At 38.9% G+C, this 16116-nt stretch overlaps 1 protein-coding gene across 3 annotated transcripts in view; it reads left to right on the top strand.

Moving 5' to 3' along the window:
- Positions 1-13907, top strand: part of SLAIN1 (SLAIN motif family member 1) — a 28019-nt gene extending 14112 nt beyond the window's left edge. For 2 of the 3 annotated variants that reach the window (XM_039337685.1, XM_039337683.1), the window contains 5 exons: positions 81-230; positions 2286-2633; positions 4237-4392; positions 7549-7846; positions 11199-13906. In XM_039337685.1, the coding sequence (XP_039193619.1) occupies positions 81-230; positions 2286-2633; positions 4237-4392; positions 7549-7846; positions 11199-11274 (1028 nt within the window). In that variant the 3' untranslated portion in view covers positions 11275-13906. Of the gene's footprint in view, positions 1-80; positions 231-2285; positions 2634-4236; positions 4393-7548; positions 7847-11198 lie in introns of all 3 variants that reach the window. The other variant, XM_039337686.1, reaches the window with a different exon arrangement.
- The last annotated feature ends 2209 nt before the right edge of the window (positions 13908-16116 follow it).

Raw genomic sequence — 16116 nt, 5'->3', positions numbered from 1 at the left:
TGTATATTCTTAGTTTATTAATTTATGAATTAGTGCTGTTATCTTTATGAAATGTTTATGGATTTAATATTTTTCAATAGATTGCATTTCTAGAAGCTCTCCTCTTAGTCCCCAGTCATCTCTGGACAGTGAATTGAGCACTCCAGAATTAGAAGATGATTCCATTTCCATGGGATACAAACTACAAGACCTCACAGATGTCCAGATCATGGCTCGGCTACAAGAAGAAAGTAGGTTGAAATTTTTATTTTCCTTCTTCTAAATACGTTTTTTGAGGGGTTGTTTGTTTTGTTTTGTTTTGCTTTCTGATTAGGGAAAAAAGGCTTGATCTTTGCAAAAGAATATGATTTTGCAGAATGAGTTTAAAAAATTATCTAATTAAAATTTGAGAATGTATTACAGTACTTTGATTTTTAAGGGAAAATGGTATTTGCATACTACTTCTCTAACTCCTTAAAACAGCTGCATATTTTCACAAAATTGTATTGCTTATCTTATGACTGGTGTGTTCTCTGGAAAATAGGTGTGAACTTCAAGGAGTTGGATACTGGTTGTCATGGTTCTGACATAGAGACATATAAAGTAGAACTCCGAGGCTTGGAAAGTCCTCAAAGAACATGTTTATTAGTTACAAAGTATCGACATGATCAAAAGTGAAACCAAGTCTGAAATTCCCACTAAAAAATTCCCAGTTACAAAATATAATATCCCACCCACAAATCTATGCCATCACTATGTTCCCCAATATATTCATTTGGCAGGCTTTCTTATACAAGACCCAGTCCCTGATCACAGGAGCAGTAGATGACCTTGGTTCCCATGGGACAGAAGATTATTTTGACTAGTGAAGCATCTGGGCAAGCCCCTCTCCCTCTGTTCTATATGGCAACCTAGAATGAATAGAAATATGGCTGCAGCCAAGTTCATTGTAGAGTTAACACTGGTACTGTATATACAGTCATAAATTTCCCATTTGCCTTTGCATATGAAGTACTTCACAGTCTTAAAAATGATATCTATTGTAAGAGACTGGGATTCTGGGAAAGAAATGGAAGAGAGAGTGAATATAAATAATCAAGATTTGGCAGGAAAATCGGTTCATAGCTTATCTCATTAAATGACAACTCGAGTGGAAAGAAACCTAGAAAGAAGTGGGTCAGCTGCCACCTCAATTTGCTTGTGCTTTGATACCAAGCCATGGTCTCTGGGGAGGGTGGGTGGGAGCCAAATGGGACAACTCACCATGGCCAACTTATTGCAAGCCAACCTGCCATGGCCAACTCTCCACAGCCAATTCACCATGGCCCACTCGCCATGAGACAACTCACCATGGCCAGCTTGCCGCGGGACAATTCACCATGAGATAATTTAACGATTCAATTTAATTATTTAAAATAAATAAAAATTATTTTAATTTTTGTCATTCACATTTTGTTTTATCTCTCCTTTTTGTATTTTCTTTAATGAGTCTATTCCACCAGTTCTTTGGTATTAGTATATCTCTTGCCATCCAACATGTTGTCCCACGGCAAGTTGGCCATGGCAGATTCTTCTGTGACAAGTTGGCCATGGCAAGTTGACAGTGGTGAGTTGGTTGTGATGAGTTGGCCATGACAAATTGTTCCGTGGTAAGTTGGCTGTGGCAAATTGTCATAGACCTGGATGGGAGGGGGGGATGCTTGGGGGGAAAGCAAAAGTAACTGCTGCTTGTGGAAAATGAGAGTAATTGCTGTATCTTCCCAGAATTCTATTTCAAGTTCACCCACCTGGGAGAAGAACACAGCTGCATATCAACCTACGCTTGAAATGACTGTTCTGAAAACATCTTGCTTGAACCTGATTGGTCATAGGGGGTCAGCGATCGGAGGCAGTTAATGGAGGGAAAAGTTGAACTTAGGGATTTTGGCGGACGATTCTGTTCTGGCTATGCACTACTGCAATGCACTTGATTTCTAATAAAACTAGTATCTTTCTCAACAAACAGAGCCAAGGATAATTTCTATTTAGAGGTTTATGTTTATGGCAGGTCTGATAAAGTGTTTCAAAGACAGATTGTCTTAATGAACTCAGTATAAATAAGGGTGGGAAATTTCCTCTTATGGTTTCCAGGAGAATGTATTTACCCAGACTCATATTAAAGAAACCTTACTGAAAACTGTGTAATTCTTGCTTCTTTGATCTTAGTTTGTCTGGCAAGATTAAAATAATAATGCAATTATATTTATATTATTAGTAGAAGTAAGATTTTTACCATTTTGTATTTTGGATCTTGTTTTCCTTTACAGGCCTGAGGCAAGACTATGCTTCAACTTCAACATCAGTGTCAAGAAACAGTTCCAGTGTATCTCTTCCTTTGATCAAAAAAGGGACCAGTGGTGATCAGGAATTTGATCGTTATAGCCTTGAAGACGAGGAAGAATTTGACCACTTGCCCCCTCCACAGCCTCGGCTCACACGTTGCTCTCCTTTCCAAAAAGGAATTCCCCATTCCCAAACTTTCTCCAATATACGGGACTGTAGGAGGAGCCCAATTTCCCCATATTTTCCCTACAGTAATAACAGTCAACAGCAGCCATTTTGTTCTCCTCAACCCCCAAATCTTCTGGAGTCTCAATCAACCAAAATTAATGGAGGTAAAAGTGGCCGCCTTGTGTAACCTGAGTTTTTCATGACATCAGTTTACATCTGATCTTGAACAGACTATCGTACTAGTGGGCTGTTGTTTTTTTGAAACATATCTTAAAATAATTCATAAAGGCTTAATATTCTGGAAGTAGTTTCCTTCTTTCGATATATATATAAAACCCATTCTTCACATTTCTTTTTTTATTTTTCCACACAAGCTCACATTTTCTTTTCCATAAGAAGAGGATTCCTGTGTTTAGCTGTATGGATTTCGCTGTTTCAAATGGAGCTTTTGCAACCCTAGCACTCCCAACCATTACAGTCATCCTAACAGGGATGGGAGTCATAATCTAATATAGTTGGAAGGTATTAAGTAAGGAAGGTTAATTTAAATGACGGATCAAAATCCATGCATCTCAGTAAACTGCTTTTCTTGTTGGGGTGACCCTGAGTAATAGATGCTGCTGGCTCATTGATTTTTTTTTTGTTTTGCATTAAAAATCTTAATTATAGTGAATCTGTCATCATTTTTTATTTTGGGGGAAAGATAACATTCTTTTAATATATACCGGGGAATGCTGCAGAAGAAGTGGGCCAGCTCTGCGAGGCAGGTGTCAAGTCATGGGAGGCCTGGCTGCAACAGTAAGTGGGTACAGGGTGCATGGGGCAGCTCCATCCCTCCACCCCTGCTCTAGCTTGATTTTTAGGTGTGCGCCTCACCCCAAAACTAGGGTTTATTTTTGGGGTAGGGTTTATATTAGGCCCACCCCCCAAAATCAAGCTAGGGCTTATTTTCAGGATAGATCTTAGTTTCGGGAAAACATGGTATATTACAGTTTTCGAATACACTTGGCAAATATTATGTCAGAAGTTCTGACAATAGGCATGTAAATTATAGCTAGCTATAATTTGAACTATTTTATTTTACGTTCTGAGAGGTTATTGCTTATTTATACGTAGGATATATATCATTTTGTCTTCCATCAGGTCCATACAACTTGAAACCTGCTAAATCTGTTCACCTCATATTGTGACTGTTTTTGGACTGCAGCAGAGCTAAAGTCCTTTAAGTTGATAGGGCAAAAAGCATGACTCTTGAATACATCTGACTTGGTTGGTTAGCACAAATTTAATTTTCAAAGTTGGGATGGTACAAAAATTGAGGTAGAGTGTAATACATAACCTTTTCTACCATTCTTCCAATGAAGCAAGTTAGGAACAGAAGGGAGAGGAAACATGAAGTAAGGAACGTTGAGGATGGTTGGGACTGAATTGAACTAGCTTCAACTGGCGAAGATTTTCTGAACTGAAAACTTTCAGAGCCACATGGTATAAATCTCTCCTGTTTCTTTTTTGGAATATTACAATCACTATTATTCCCATCCCAGAAATGGGATTCTAGTATGAAAAGAATATTGTTGGAGTTTTCTAAAGTAATGTTATTGCCATAGGAATTGGCATGGCACAATCAAAGGAGATAAGATTTTGCCATTATTAGCTTGCTTGACCAGATGCGTCCTTCTATAAATCCCACATCCATTGGTCCTTTTGACTTGATCCAAAAGAACTTTCTCTTTGAAATTCATGTTTGATGTCTTACTTTTGCTGCAGACAAACTCCGAAGAAGCATGCCTAATTTAGCTCGAATGCCAAGTACCCTTACTGTCAATACAAACAGCAGCCCTGCCAGTTCTGTGAGGAACAGCCTAAGTTTTGATTCTAACTTGCATGGAGCCAGTAACGGGGTATCCAGAATGCAGTCTTGCAGTAAGTATGTGAATGTTCTTTTTATTTATTGAAAGCTGTTTGATTGCCATTCTTTCCTAATCTTGGATCTTTTAATCCAATAGTTGTACAGCTCCTGTGGCATATCATTAGGGCTGATAGGAAGAACCAAGGCCCCAGATTTTAGAGGAAAAAAACTACTTTAGAATATTTTATGTTGTTCTTGCTTCAGGTAGTTTTTTTCTTTTCAGGATCATTTTAAGTTTATATATGTTGCTTTCAAAAAAATTGCAGGTAATATGACTTTTTTTCCCCCTCCCTCCCTTCCTGAGGAACTCTTTCCTCAGAGCAGTTGATTCATTATCAGGAACAAAGGGTAGCGTTTGTCTCCCAGGGTGTCAGGGTGACCGAAGTCCTCCTACAGTGTTATATTTCTTGCACATCTTATTTAGTTGATTAGCAAAATGTTCTGTTTTTTCTGCTTGGTTGGGTGGTCTATAGCAATATCATTTCTTTTTCCTCTTATATTCACCCAAATGCATTCAAGAGGGCTTTCATCCTTGGTATCATGTATTTCTATAGAGGTGGAGTGATTGCTTACATACAATGTGTGTAAGTACCTCTTCTTTTGTTGGGTGAACAATTTATATCCTTCTGGTAGCATGTTCCAATTATAGATTCCAACCCACCAAATTTCTGTAATGACAACAATATCATGTATACCTGTCCTCATGCCCTCAGGTTCTCCTGTTTGTTCCCCAAAACTCTGAGCATTAACATGTAGGCATCTGAGCTGTTTACCACTGACCCTGTACTTGCTTCTTACCTCTTCTGTTTTATACCTGAATTCTCCTTCCTTCTCGCCACTTCCTTTCTCATCGTCTAATTTGTTTTCTTGGGGTTTGGTCTTAAAGATTAGCCACCCTTTCTTTCCCTTTTTAGTTTAAAACCCTTCAGATGAGCCTGGGTAGTTATTTTCCAGTCTTTGTGAGGTGCAGCCCATCTCTTGCAAGAAGCTCTTCTTGCAGGTAATATAAACCATAATCTAGAAATGCAAAGTTCTGTTAATGGCGCCATCCCTTGAGACAGAATCCTTGGCTCCCTTGTTTGGTATTGATCTATGGTTGGCAGTATGGAAGAGAAGACTATCTGTATCCTGTATTGTTTCCTGTTTAGTTGCTCATAGTTGTGAACTGTGATGGTGCAGTGGTTAAAATGCAGTATCACAGGCTAATTCTGCAGTTCAAGTCTCACCGGCTCAAGGTTGACTCAGCCTACCATTCTTCCGAGGTCGGTAAAATGAGGATCCAGTTTGTCGGGGGTAATTTGCTGACTCTGTAAACCCCTTAGAGAGGGCTATAAAGAACTGTGAAGCAATATATAAGTCTAAGCATTATTACTATTGCTATAGTTCCAAGATATTATTTCCAGGCATTTGATTGTATCATTCATCCCAACATGAAAGAGGAGAAAGGGATAATAATTGGTGGGCTTGATTATTTTGTAAACCTCTCTGATACATCTTTGATCTTAGCCCCAGGGATCCAACTTACTTCCCTTAATTCCCTACTAGTTATTTGGTATACAGATTGAAGATTCTGTTCCTCTGTTCCTAGGCAGTCATTAAGAGTTAAACTTAAATTAATCCCTGATGATGCAATGATTAAAATGCAGTACTGAAGGTTAATTTTGCCAACTGCCGGCAGTTCAAGTCTCACTGGCTCAAGGTTGACTCAGCCTTCTATCTTTCTGAGGTCGGTAAAATGAGGATCCAGATTGTTGCGGGGCAATATGCTGACTCGGTAAACCACTTGGGGCTGTAGAGCACTGTGAAGCGGTATATACGTCTACTGCTATTGCTACTGAATTGAGAGAAACTTTACTTTGAAGATTTATATGCAGGAAAATGATTTAATGGAAATTATTTGGATCTCATTTTAAATGTACTTTTATTTTCTGCCACTAAAAATAGGATTCCCAAAAAATACCCAACGAGAGGATTCTTCTATTTTCTTTCTATGCATTTATTGTTAACATAGTTATATAATTTCCAAATGCAAGAAGACTTTATCTCCAGGAGACAACAATCCAGCAAGATTGCAAAAAATGACGATTGTAAGACTTAGTACTTCTAGTGCATACAAATTCATTTCAGATTCAGTATTATTTTATCATTACTTAAAGGATGCTAGGAGGTTTTCTACTTCCAACTTTCAAATTGTTTGGCATGATTTGGATAAGAAAATATTTCAATCCAATGCTGTTGTTAAGTACCATCTCTTCACTTTTTCTCCTCTGTGAGGGTTTTAAAATATTTCCCCAAACTCATAAGTATCTGCAGTTACCAAAAGATGACTCGTGCAGTGTCATTATGACACAAAGCTCACCCTTAAGTATTTGCATCACAACTTCTTTTTCGGTTGACAGGCTTTGATACAGTATACTGTATGTTTTGTCATCTGCTCCCCTTTCCTTCCGCATGCATATACATGCATGAATTTCATAGAAAAAGAGCCAAATAGGAAAGAACTACATACCATATTTCCCTGAAAATAAGACTGGGTCTTTTTTTTTTTTCCTCTAAAAGAGGCACAAGTCTTATTTTCAGGGGGTGTACTACTCATCTCTGGCACTAACACCCAGCCCAGCCAGTCCACTTCTTCTGGGGCTGAAGGAGCAGCTTCATTCTGCAGCAGCATTCCCGCCTGCATTTTGCAGTCAGGCCTTTCCGGAAGGCCTATGTAGCCGAGTATTGAGCTATGGATTGAATTTAGCTCAGTCCTCGGCTGCTGATATCTTGCAGAACCAAGCTATGGATTGAATCTGTAGCTCGGTTCTGGGCTGGTGAGTGGAGGCCTGGCTGCGAGGTAAGTAGGTGCGCATAGGGCAGATCCACACCCCCATCATGGCTTGATTTTTAAGTTTGTGCCTCACCCCAAAACTAGGGCTTATTTTTGGAGTAGGGATTAAATTATATTAGGCCCATCCCCAAAAATCAAGCTAGGGCTTATTTTTGGGGTAGACCTTACTTTCGGGAAAATAGGGTAATAACTGTGCTTCTGAACACATTTTTACATGGCATATTTGTTTAATTAATTTACTTCCTCATCTTAATATGTAAAGTCATTGTCAGGAATTATTTAAATTTCTCTTACATTATAGCTCTCAGTTAATCTTTTCTATTTCTCCTCTTTTTAGTTCCTTCACCAGGGCAACTTCAACACAGAGTCCACAGTGTGGGACACTTTCCAATATCTGCTAGGCAGCCCCTCAAAGCTATGGCCTATGTGAGTCCAACAGTTCAAGGAAGCAATAGTGGCAGCGGCCTTGCATTGCCCAGCAGCAGCAGTTTGCAGATGCACTCCAGCACAGGCATCCCAGTGCCAAACAAGACTGCAAACACAAGCATTGTAACACGTAGTAGCCTTCCTAGGCCTTCCCTGGCCATAGGTGGAAGCAGTATACCTAGGAGCAAAATTGCACAGCCAATTCGAAGGTAAGAATACCTTTGTTGAAGAAGAAATTGAGCTTGTAACCTTTAAACAATAATTCCCACTCCCTGAAGTTCACTGTCATGAGTGAATTAGAGATGCCTAACTGAGTAAGAATTCTCATAAATCAAGTATCCTTTTAAATTTAACCTTTGGGTAGGATAGGAGTGTGATGTCCACCAAATTATGATGGATTCTAACTTTGAATTCTAATTCTAATCTTAAATTGTACCAATAAGGGAAGCCTACTACAGGTCATTTGAATCAGAGCAAAATATAAACTAAAGATCAGCAGTCCCCACCCTTTCTCTTAATATGAGCCACTGCTTTTTCAGGGAAAGATCTTGAGGACCATTATTTAAACTAGGTGTTAGTAATGTGGCACTTAGAAGCATTGTGGCACATCTTACCTCCCTAATGACATAGCGCTCCAAAATAATTCATTTTCATTAAACTATCTAAAGTATCATGGAATGAATGAATCAAACAACATTTGTTACCTCACCTGAAATCTCACTAGATTTTCAACAAGAAGGCCAAAAGCATGCAATATGTGGCAATTTCTTCATATTTTGGCTTATTTTCATCATTTGTAGGCTTAAATCAGGACTATCTCAATTGACAGCAATATCTAACTAGCCATATCTTGGATTGGATACTAAACAGATTCATGCTTAGCTAATCCTTAGATAGAAAAGCCCAAGAATTCCAGGCTTCTGGATTAGATTGAAAAGTTGGGGAAAGCAGTGGCAAATCACTGATAAAATGTATTAATCAGAGCTGAGCTTGACTTGAAGTAAATTTTAACCAGTAATCATCTCCAGTATTCCCAAGAACTACCAGTAATTGCCATGCCACAGGCCAGTAGGTTTTTACCAGTGCATTATGTATTATGCACCACTACTTTACTGCTCTATGAAATTCAGTCCAGAGAAATAAAAATAATGAGAAGTAGTGTATAAGATGAAGTATTTCATAATGCTTTAGGAAATAATTAATAGGTTGCATGGTGCTCTGCCATCAACCTAGCATTGTTTCATTATCTCGGATGTTGGTGAGTATATTTAGTTTACTATGTTAAGTACTCAGGTAAATTAGGGCTTTGTATTTTCTCCATAAAAGAAAACTTTTGATTATGATATATTCTAAATAGAATGTTGGACATATACTCTGGCCTGCCAGAGTATCACAGCTTTATTTGAGTCCCAGTAGAAATCACATTTTGCTTCTGTGGAAGGACACTTTTGAAATGCTTTTTCTGATGAAGTATATATGTGATTGAGAGACCTGATTGAAAGAGGTAGGGTTTCTCATACCAAAATAAGCTCTCCCACTCCTTTTCTTCAGGTAGTTTTCTGAAATACCCCCCCCCCCAAACTCCATTTTTCAACTCTAATTAACTCCCTGCATGTTAACATACATATATCATCATTTACACTTGACATAAATGGGTACCCATCATTCAGATTGACAGCTCATTGTCTGCAGGCTCATCTCTGGCATAAAGTATTTTAATCTTCTTCTGTCATCTTCAGTTCCACCCAGAGCTTTTTGTACTGATGAGAAGGACCTATCATGGCACTTCCTCTTCATTATGCAAATCTAGGAGCATCCAGGCAATTCTTTTCTTCCACTTGCCTCTGAATTAATCCAGCTCAGGCTTACCCTCCCATACTGGGTTTATTCAAACCAACAAGCCACCTCTAACTTTGATTTGATATCTGGTACTAATACTAGTCTACAGTATATGCATCCCTTTTAGGGAAGTTACCCTATGAGAATCTGATCTTCTCTCAACTTCTTATCAAAGCAAACACAAACAGTTTTGTTTCGGTGTCGGCATGGATATGAGGTTGTTAGTCACATGCTGTGTTGGAGAACTGAGTCATCAGATTTACATGCAAAAGATGCAAAAATCATTCTTGGTATCACCAGTTGGGAAGTAACAAAGTAGGTAATGGGAAACATTGATATCCATGGTAAATAATGGGTTAAATAGTTGACTCAATTGGTTTGTGCTGTTACCCTATTAATTCTGGACTGCCTTTGGTTTTATAGCCAATAACTTCACGTTGGCAATTCTTTTAACTGAGTAGTTGTTTGACATTAGCTATTGTGATGTCTTTCCTTGGAGAAAAGGATTAACAAATCACCTTTGTTAACTCCTGACTTTAATGATTGACTAAACAAGAAGACCTTACATTAGAATGGCAGAGAAGTTGGTTTGGGACATAAAGGAAGGGGCACAAGTAAAGAAACACAAGAGATACTAGAAGTGCTTTCATGACGTATATATGTTTTGACCCTTCAAAGAGGATGGTGAGGAAGTGGAGTCAGAGGCATCTAGTTCTGATACTGGTGATCAGTGTTCAAGTCAAGGACTCCCCTCTGGCTGAGGCATATTCAGTAAGGGGTCGGTACTTAGTTTCTCATATTCTGAAGTTCAGCCAGAAATGCTAAGCAGAGGCGTGTTGATGTAGACCAGCTAAACTCTGCAGATCTGTGACTTGCCAAGAAACAGACCAAGAGAAGAGCAGATTTTCATGTGCCTCAGCTGTTCATTGGGGGTTTAGGACAATTGACCACGCTTGCTTGACTGCTCCTGCTTCACCCCAGGCCCTCTGCTGCAGAGGACCCACTGCGAGTATTCATCTTCAGCTGTCCCTCCACTGGCACTCCTCCCCTGCCACTGGTCCCTCAGTGCCTGGAGTGCTGGCAGAGGGGCAACTGAGGATAAACATCCGTGGTGGGTCAGCTGTGGCAGGAGACCCCAGGGTGAAGCGGATATGGGCAGACAGCCAATTGTGCCCATTCTGCTCCTTTGAATGGCAGTTTAGTATGGCTCATCTATTGGCCCCTGGAATAAAATGCCAAGAACAACTTTTCTGTTGTGTTTTCCCCATCATATTTTGCTTAGAAGTCTGGATTCCACCTCACAGTGTCTCCCCTTGGATTTGTTGATTGATAATTGGATTTCTGGTCTTGCCCCATGTTAAGCCTATTGACTACATTTAAAGTAGCCAGCTTAGGATGGTGGTATCTTCACCAAATCTTTCTTTCAATGATGCTAGAAATGAGAGGGTCATTCTGTGAGATTTCATCTGAGAGTACGTCAGCTGCAACTTGTGGAGAAAATAGCAATATATGTGTACTTATTTCAGTGGTGGGATTCAAATATCTGAACAACCGGTACTCTGTGTGGATGCCGCTTCCGGAAGTCCACTCTGGGTCTGGGCAACAAAAAATTAGCTACTGGTTCTGCCGAAGTGGTGCGAACCGGCTGAATCCCACCACTGGCTTATTTGTTCATGGAACTTTGCCTTATTTTATGCTTACTTTGTTTCTTTTTAAAAACAGTTTTCTCCAGCCACCAAAACCTCTTTCTTCATTTACTACTCTACGGGATGGGAACTGGAGAGATGGCTGTTATTGATGTCAGATCAATCTGAATCCCATTCAAGAAATAGCTCAGATCTCCTACCCAGCTGGCTGGGTAAATATAACTTTGGGGGTGCTATAATGTAGTGCTCTTTGTTATTCTTCTGTACTTATCATTGTCACTAAATATATTGCACTTAATTGTCCGCTTAAGCAAAAAGCAATACAGATAGTTCTAGACTTACGACTTTCAGTTGGGACTGAAATTTTGGTTGCTGAGCAATATAGTCATTAAATGACTCATCATGTAACTGGGCCTCATTTTACCCATTTTTACCATGGTTATTAAGTGAATCACGTAGTCATTAAGGGAGTCATGTTTGTCAAGCAAATCTGGCTTCCCCAATTGACTTAGCTTGTTGGAAGCCAACTGGGAAGATCATAAATTGCAATCATGTGACCACAAGATGATACAACGATTGCACACACAATGTCCCTGGATTACAATCAGTACCAGCTGCCATGTGCCTGAATTGCAATTATGGGACTGAAGGGTTGCTGCAACAGTTGTAGCTTTAAGGACAGGTTCCAAGACCACTGTAACTTGGAACCATTGTTAAATGATCGTAAGTCAAGGACTATCTGTATCATGAAGCATTGCATTATTCTTATTTTAAGTTTCAAAGTACATGCACAAAGTACCTGAAGTGTCCCCCTTGGGGAGTCAAAATGTGACTTCTGAATGTTTAGTCAGAATGAAGTGAGTTTATTTTTTTAAAAAAGTGTTCCTTGCTTTCTTTGCTTTCTTTGCTCTCTTTAAGTAGGCATTTTTTACCTTGTAGATTTACAAATTATTATGTACTTCATTTTTTATAGTCTTTTCAAGAAAGCATATTTTTTGCACTTGATATCTTTTTGTATTTGCTTGAAACAGTGTCAAAATTTTCATGTACATTATATATATATATTCTTTGAATGATCAGTACTTGATCAGAATATGTATTAAGCATATACCCAAATCCAATTAGGTCTATCTGTGCCAACTTTATATAGATCTCTGCTAAGTTGCTCAAATACTTAATGAAAGTTCCAATCAGTCTTCAACAGTAATTTAAATGATACAGTCAATCATGTGGGCATAGGGAAGCAGGAGCAGTGAGGAAGAAGGAACAGAAAGCAGAGATTGGATTTTTATGAAGACTGAATGGATGGGAAATATGATAGTCAATAAAACATTGTGAATGTATGATACAACAGAATGCACTTACCAACCTTTTAATTTAAATTGCCATACCTTTGGGTAGTCATGAGTTTGTTCCCTCACCTCCTTGTTAATTTATCACCACAACGTTCTATTTCTAAGGAAATGTGTAAATTGCATTGCACTTAAAAGTTGCAGTGATCTCTTATATAGTCAGATTTCAATACTTTATTACAAAGAATACACTTGCAGTGTTTTATTAACAATTGTATATGATGGAAATGAATATGTTTTCATGGAAGTATTACATTTTTGATAAAAACTTTCACAAAACATTGAATTGCACTAATAAATGCTTTCTTACTTAAAGAGGGTGATTTGAATACTTGACTACAACTTGCATTCTGCAGTATTGCAGGCTAAGTCATTGCCCACCCCAGCAGTTTGATTCTAACCAGCTCAAGGTTGACTCAGCCATCCATCCTTTCAGTAAAATGAGGATCCAGATTGTTGGGAGGCAATATGCTGACTCTGTAAACTGCTTAGAGAGGGGTGTAAAGCACTGTGAAGCGGTATATGTCTAAGTGCTATTGCTATTCTGCGGATCTGGAAAGTTTCAGAAATAAGGACATCTATTTCAGCAATAGAATATTTTTGGATGTGCAACAGAAATGGAGCGTCTGTGTTTGCTCTGCTCCATTTTTATTTAACAAGTATACAGTCTTATTGAGGTGAGTATCCCTTAGCCACAAAGTAAATTAAAGATATCTAGCAGCCTGACTCTTGATTAGGAATTTTCCTGCCAGGAAAATGGCAGGAACTTATCAGGGCAGTTTCTGAAAATTGGACACAATTGAACAAAAGAAAATAAACAAACAAACAAATAAAGTACCTGATGTATCTGTACAAGTCATGCAGTTCCTCCAAATTCCACCCCAGCAGAGTAATTGCACAGCAGAAAGTGTGACATATCATCTTGAGTGAGCTACAGTAAATGAAGTCCCAACTTTATTTTGTTCTCTACAGTCTTTCTCAATTTGAATTTAATGAAGTCAAATGTTGAAAAACAAATGTGAGGAGGTGCAACTGTGTTCTGCCCTAATTTGGACGTTCTTGTCCATATGAATAAACAGCTAGACCAAAGAAAATCACAATGCTACATCAGACTGCGTACTACAGTATTTATCATGGCCTTAGCAAGTGGGAAAGAAAACATTTGCTCCAATGATCCCTGATCTCTCCTGGAGAAAACTTATCAATATTCACAGCAGAGTCAACATACGGACTGTTGAACAGTATACACCAAACCTGGAATCTACAGATTCTGCTATTAATAAGTTTTAAACTATAATAGTTGCTTTACAAATTTGTGATGGATTACATAACAAGTGAAATTCATAAGTTCAGTATGATATAAAAAGCACTCAGACAACATGAACCTCAGTATGTACATACATACATACATACATACATACATACATACATACATACATTAATATATGAATATATTTGTATATTTGAGAATAGTGAAGTCTTGCCCTCAAACAGCAAAAACCTAATGCACAGGAATAAAATAGGCGGTACCTGGCTCAACCCTGTAACTGTGAGAGGTATCTAGAGCAGTGGTTCTCAACTTGTGGGTCGGGACCCCATTTGGGGTCGAATGACCATTTCACAGGGGTCACTGTATTATGAACTGTATTATGGGGTCACGGCATTAGAAAGGTTGAGAATCACTGATCTAGAGGTATCTATAATAAGTGGACTGTCACTTAACCGTGAGCGAGAAAAAAAAAACTAATGTACTCCCAAGTTGCATCAACAGAGGGATGGCATCAAGATCACGTGAAGTGAAAGTACCACTTTATACTGCACTGGCGAGATTACACTTGGAATACTATGTCCAGTGCTGGTCACCACGATACAGAAAAGATGTTGAGACAATAGAAAGAGCAACAAAGATGATCAGGGGTCTGGAAGCAAAACTGTATGATGAACAATTGAGGGAACTAGATATATTTAGCCTAATGAAGAGAAGGACTAGGGGTGATATGATAGCAGTCTTCCAGTACTTTAGGGGTTATCAGAGAGAAGAAGCTAGTCTCCAAAACACCTGAGGGCAGAAGTCATGGATGAAAGATCATTAAAGAGAGATCCAGCCTAGAATTAAGGAGAAATTTCCCGACAGAACAATTAAACAGTGGAACAGCTTATCTTCAGAAGTTGTAGGTGTTCCATCACTGGAGAGATTCAAGTAGACACTGGGCAGCCATTTGTTCACAATAGGGTCTCCTGCTTGGGCACGGGGTTTGGACTGGAAAATTTCCAAGGTCTCTTCTTGCCTATTATTCTGTGTTATATGTTCTAAATATCATTGTGTTTGGCTGCAAAGACAACTGGAAGTGCCATCGGACTCCTTAACTTCTCTCCTTAATTTGTGGCTAATATTTCAAGTGTGGTTCATTGATGTTGCTGTTCCAGGTGATGCACGGATTCAAGGAAAAACAATTGGGAAAAAAATGACAAAATATCATAAAAATTATGAAAAATTAGGACTTGCAGGTTGAAGTTGAATGCTTATGGAAAAAGAAATCAATTCTTACACAAACCGTGATTGGAGACCTCAAAGCAATGCCTAAAGAACTTCCTCAACATCGGGAGCTTCCGGTACGAGGCGACGGCGATGGCGGCTATCTTTTAGCCGTCCAGCTGGGGAAGTGTCAGAGCCGCGGAGCACAGCGCGCATCAGCTGGCCCGCGGCTCGGAATTCCCTTCCCGGGCAAAGGGAAGGGACAGAGAACGCAGGAATAGAGGTAGAACCCCTAAACCCCCTCTGGATTTATTTCTAGAGGGGGTGAAAGGAGTGTTCCCTCGGAGCTCCTGCTGATCTCCGCCTCCCAGCTGTTTTTGCTTCCTAGGAAGCAAAAGAAACCGCCGCTTCTATCTCCGTGTTTATAGTATTTTGGTGAGTAATTTTTAAACGGACGGAGCAGTTTAAAGGATTTTTGTTATATACTTTAGGTGTTTATTTTTTTTATTATTTGATTTTTACTATTTTTCCTCCTTTTCTTTGTTATATTAGTGAAAGGATTTAAGATGGCGTTTTGAAAGTGTCGGAGTTTTTTTTTCCTTTCCCTTTTGTTTTACTTTCCCTTTTTAAGGACTGGCTTTTGCTTTTGCTTTTGGCTTAGAATTTTTTCTTTTGAATTGTTTGCTCTTTTATCTTTTATTCTTTGGATTTTCTCTGGATTTTCAAGGACTATAGTTTGTCTCTTTTTAAATTCTTTTTCTTTTTCTTTCCTCCTCCCTTCTTGTGTGGAGGGGAAAGGGAAGTGAGAACTGCGCTTTTTAAAATGGCTTCAAAGAGACAGCAGCCTGCTTCAATACCTAAGGTTGTTTCTTCTCCTATAACTTCCACTGCACAATTACAACAACAATCTAAACATGTACCACCGGCTCAGCCACCACCCTCCCCCCCTCTGCCTAGACTTTCAGCACAAGAGGTCAGAGGCATAATGGGAGAGATTGTAGTTCAAATGAGAGAGGAAATGAAGCAATTTGCCTCACAGATTAAATCAGAAATTAAATCTGATCTTAAAGAAGAGATAATGGGGATAAAGACTAAATTGCAAGAAAATAATAATGATTTACGACAAGATATACTTGCAGCAGTTTCAGGCTTGGCTACTGTGGTGG

Source organism: Crotalus tigris, unplaced genomic scaffold (genome assembly GCF_016545835.1).
Source record: "Crotalus tigris isolate CLP2741 ecotype Arizona unplaced genomic scaffold, ASM1654583v1 scf7180000017685.4511686, whole genome shotgun sequence".
Classification (NCBI taxonomy): Eukaryota; Metazoa; Chordata; class Lepidosauria; order Squamata; family Viperidae; genus Crotalus; species Crotalus tigris.
The sequence above is the reverse complement of the archived record's forward strand: the minus strand, read 5'-3'. Positions and strand labels throughout refer to the sequence as shown.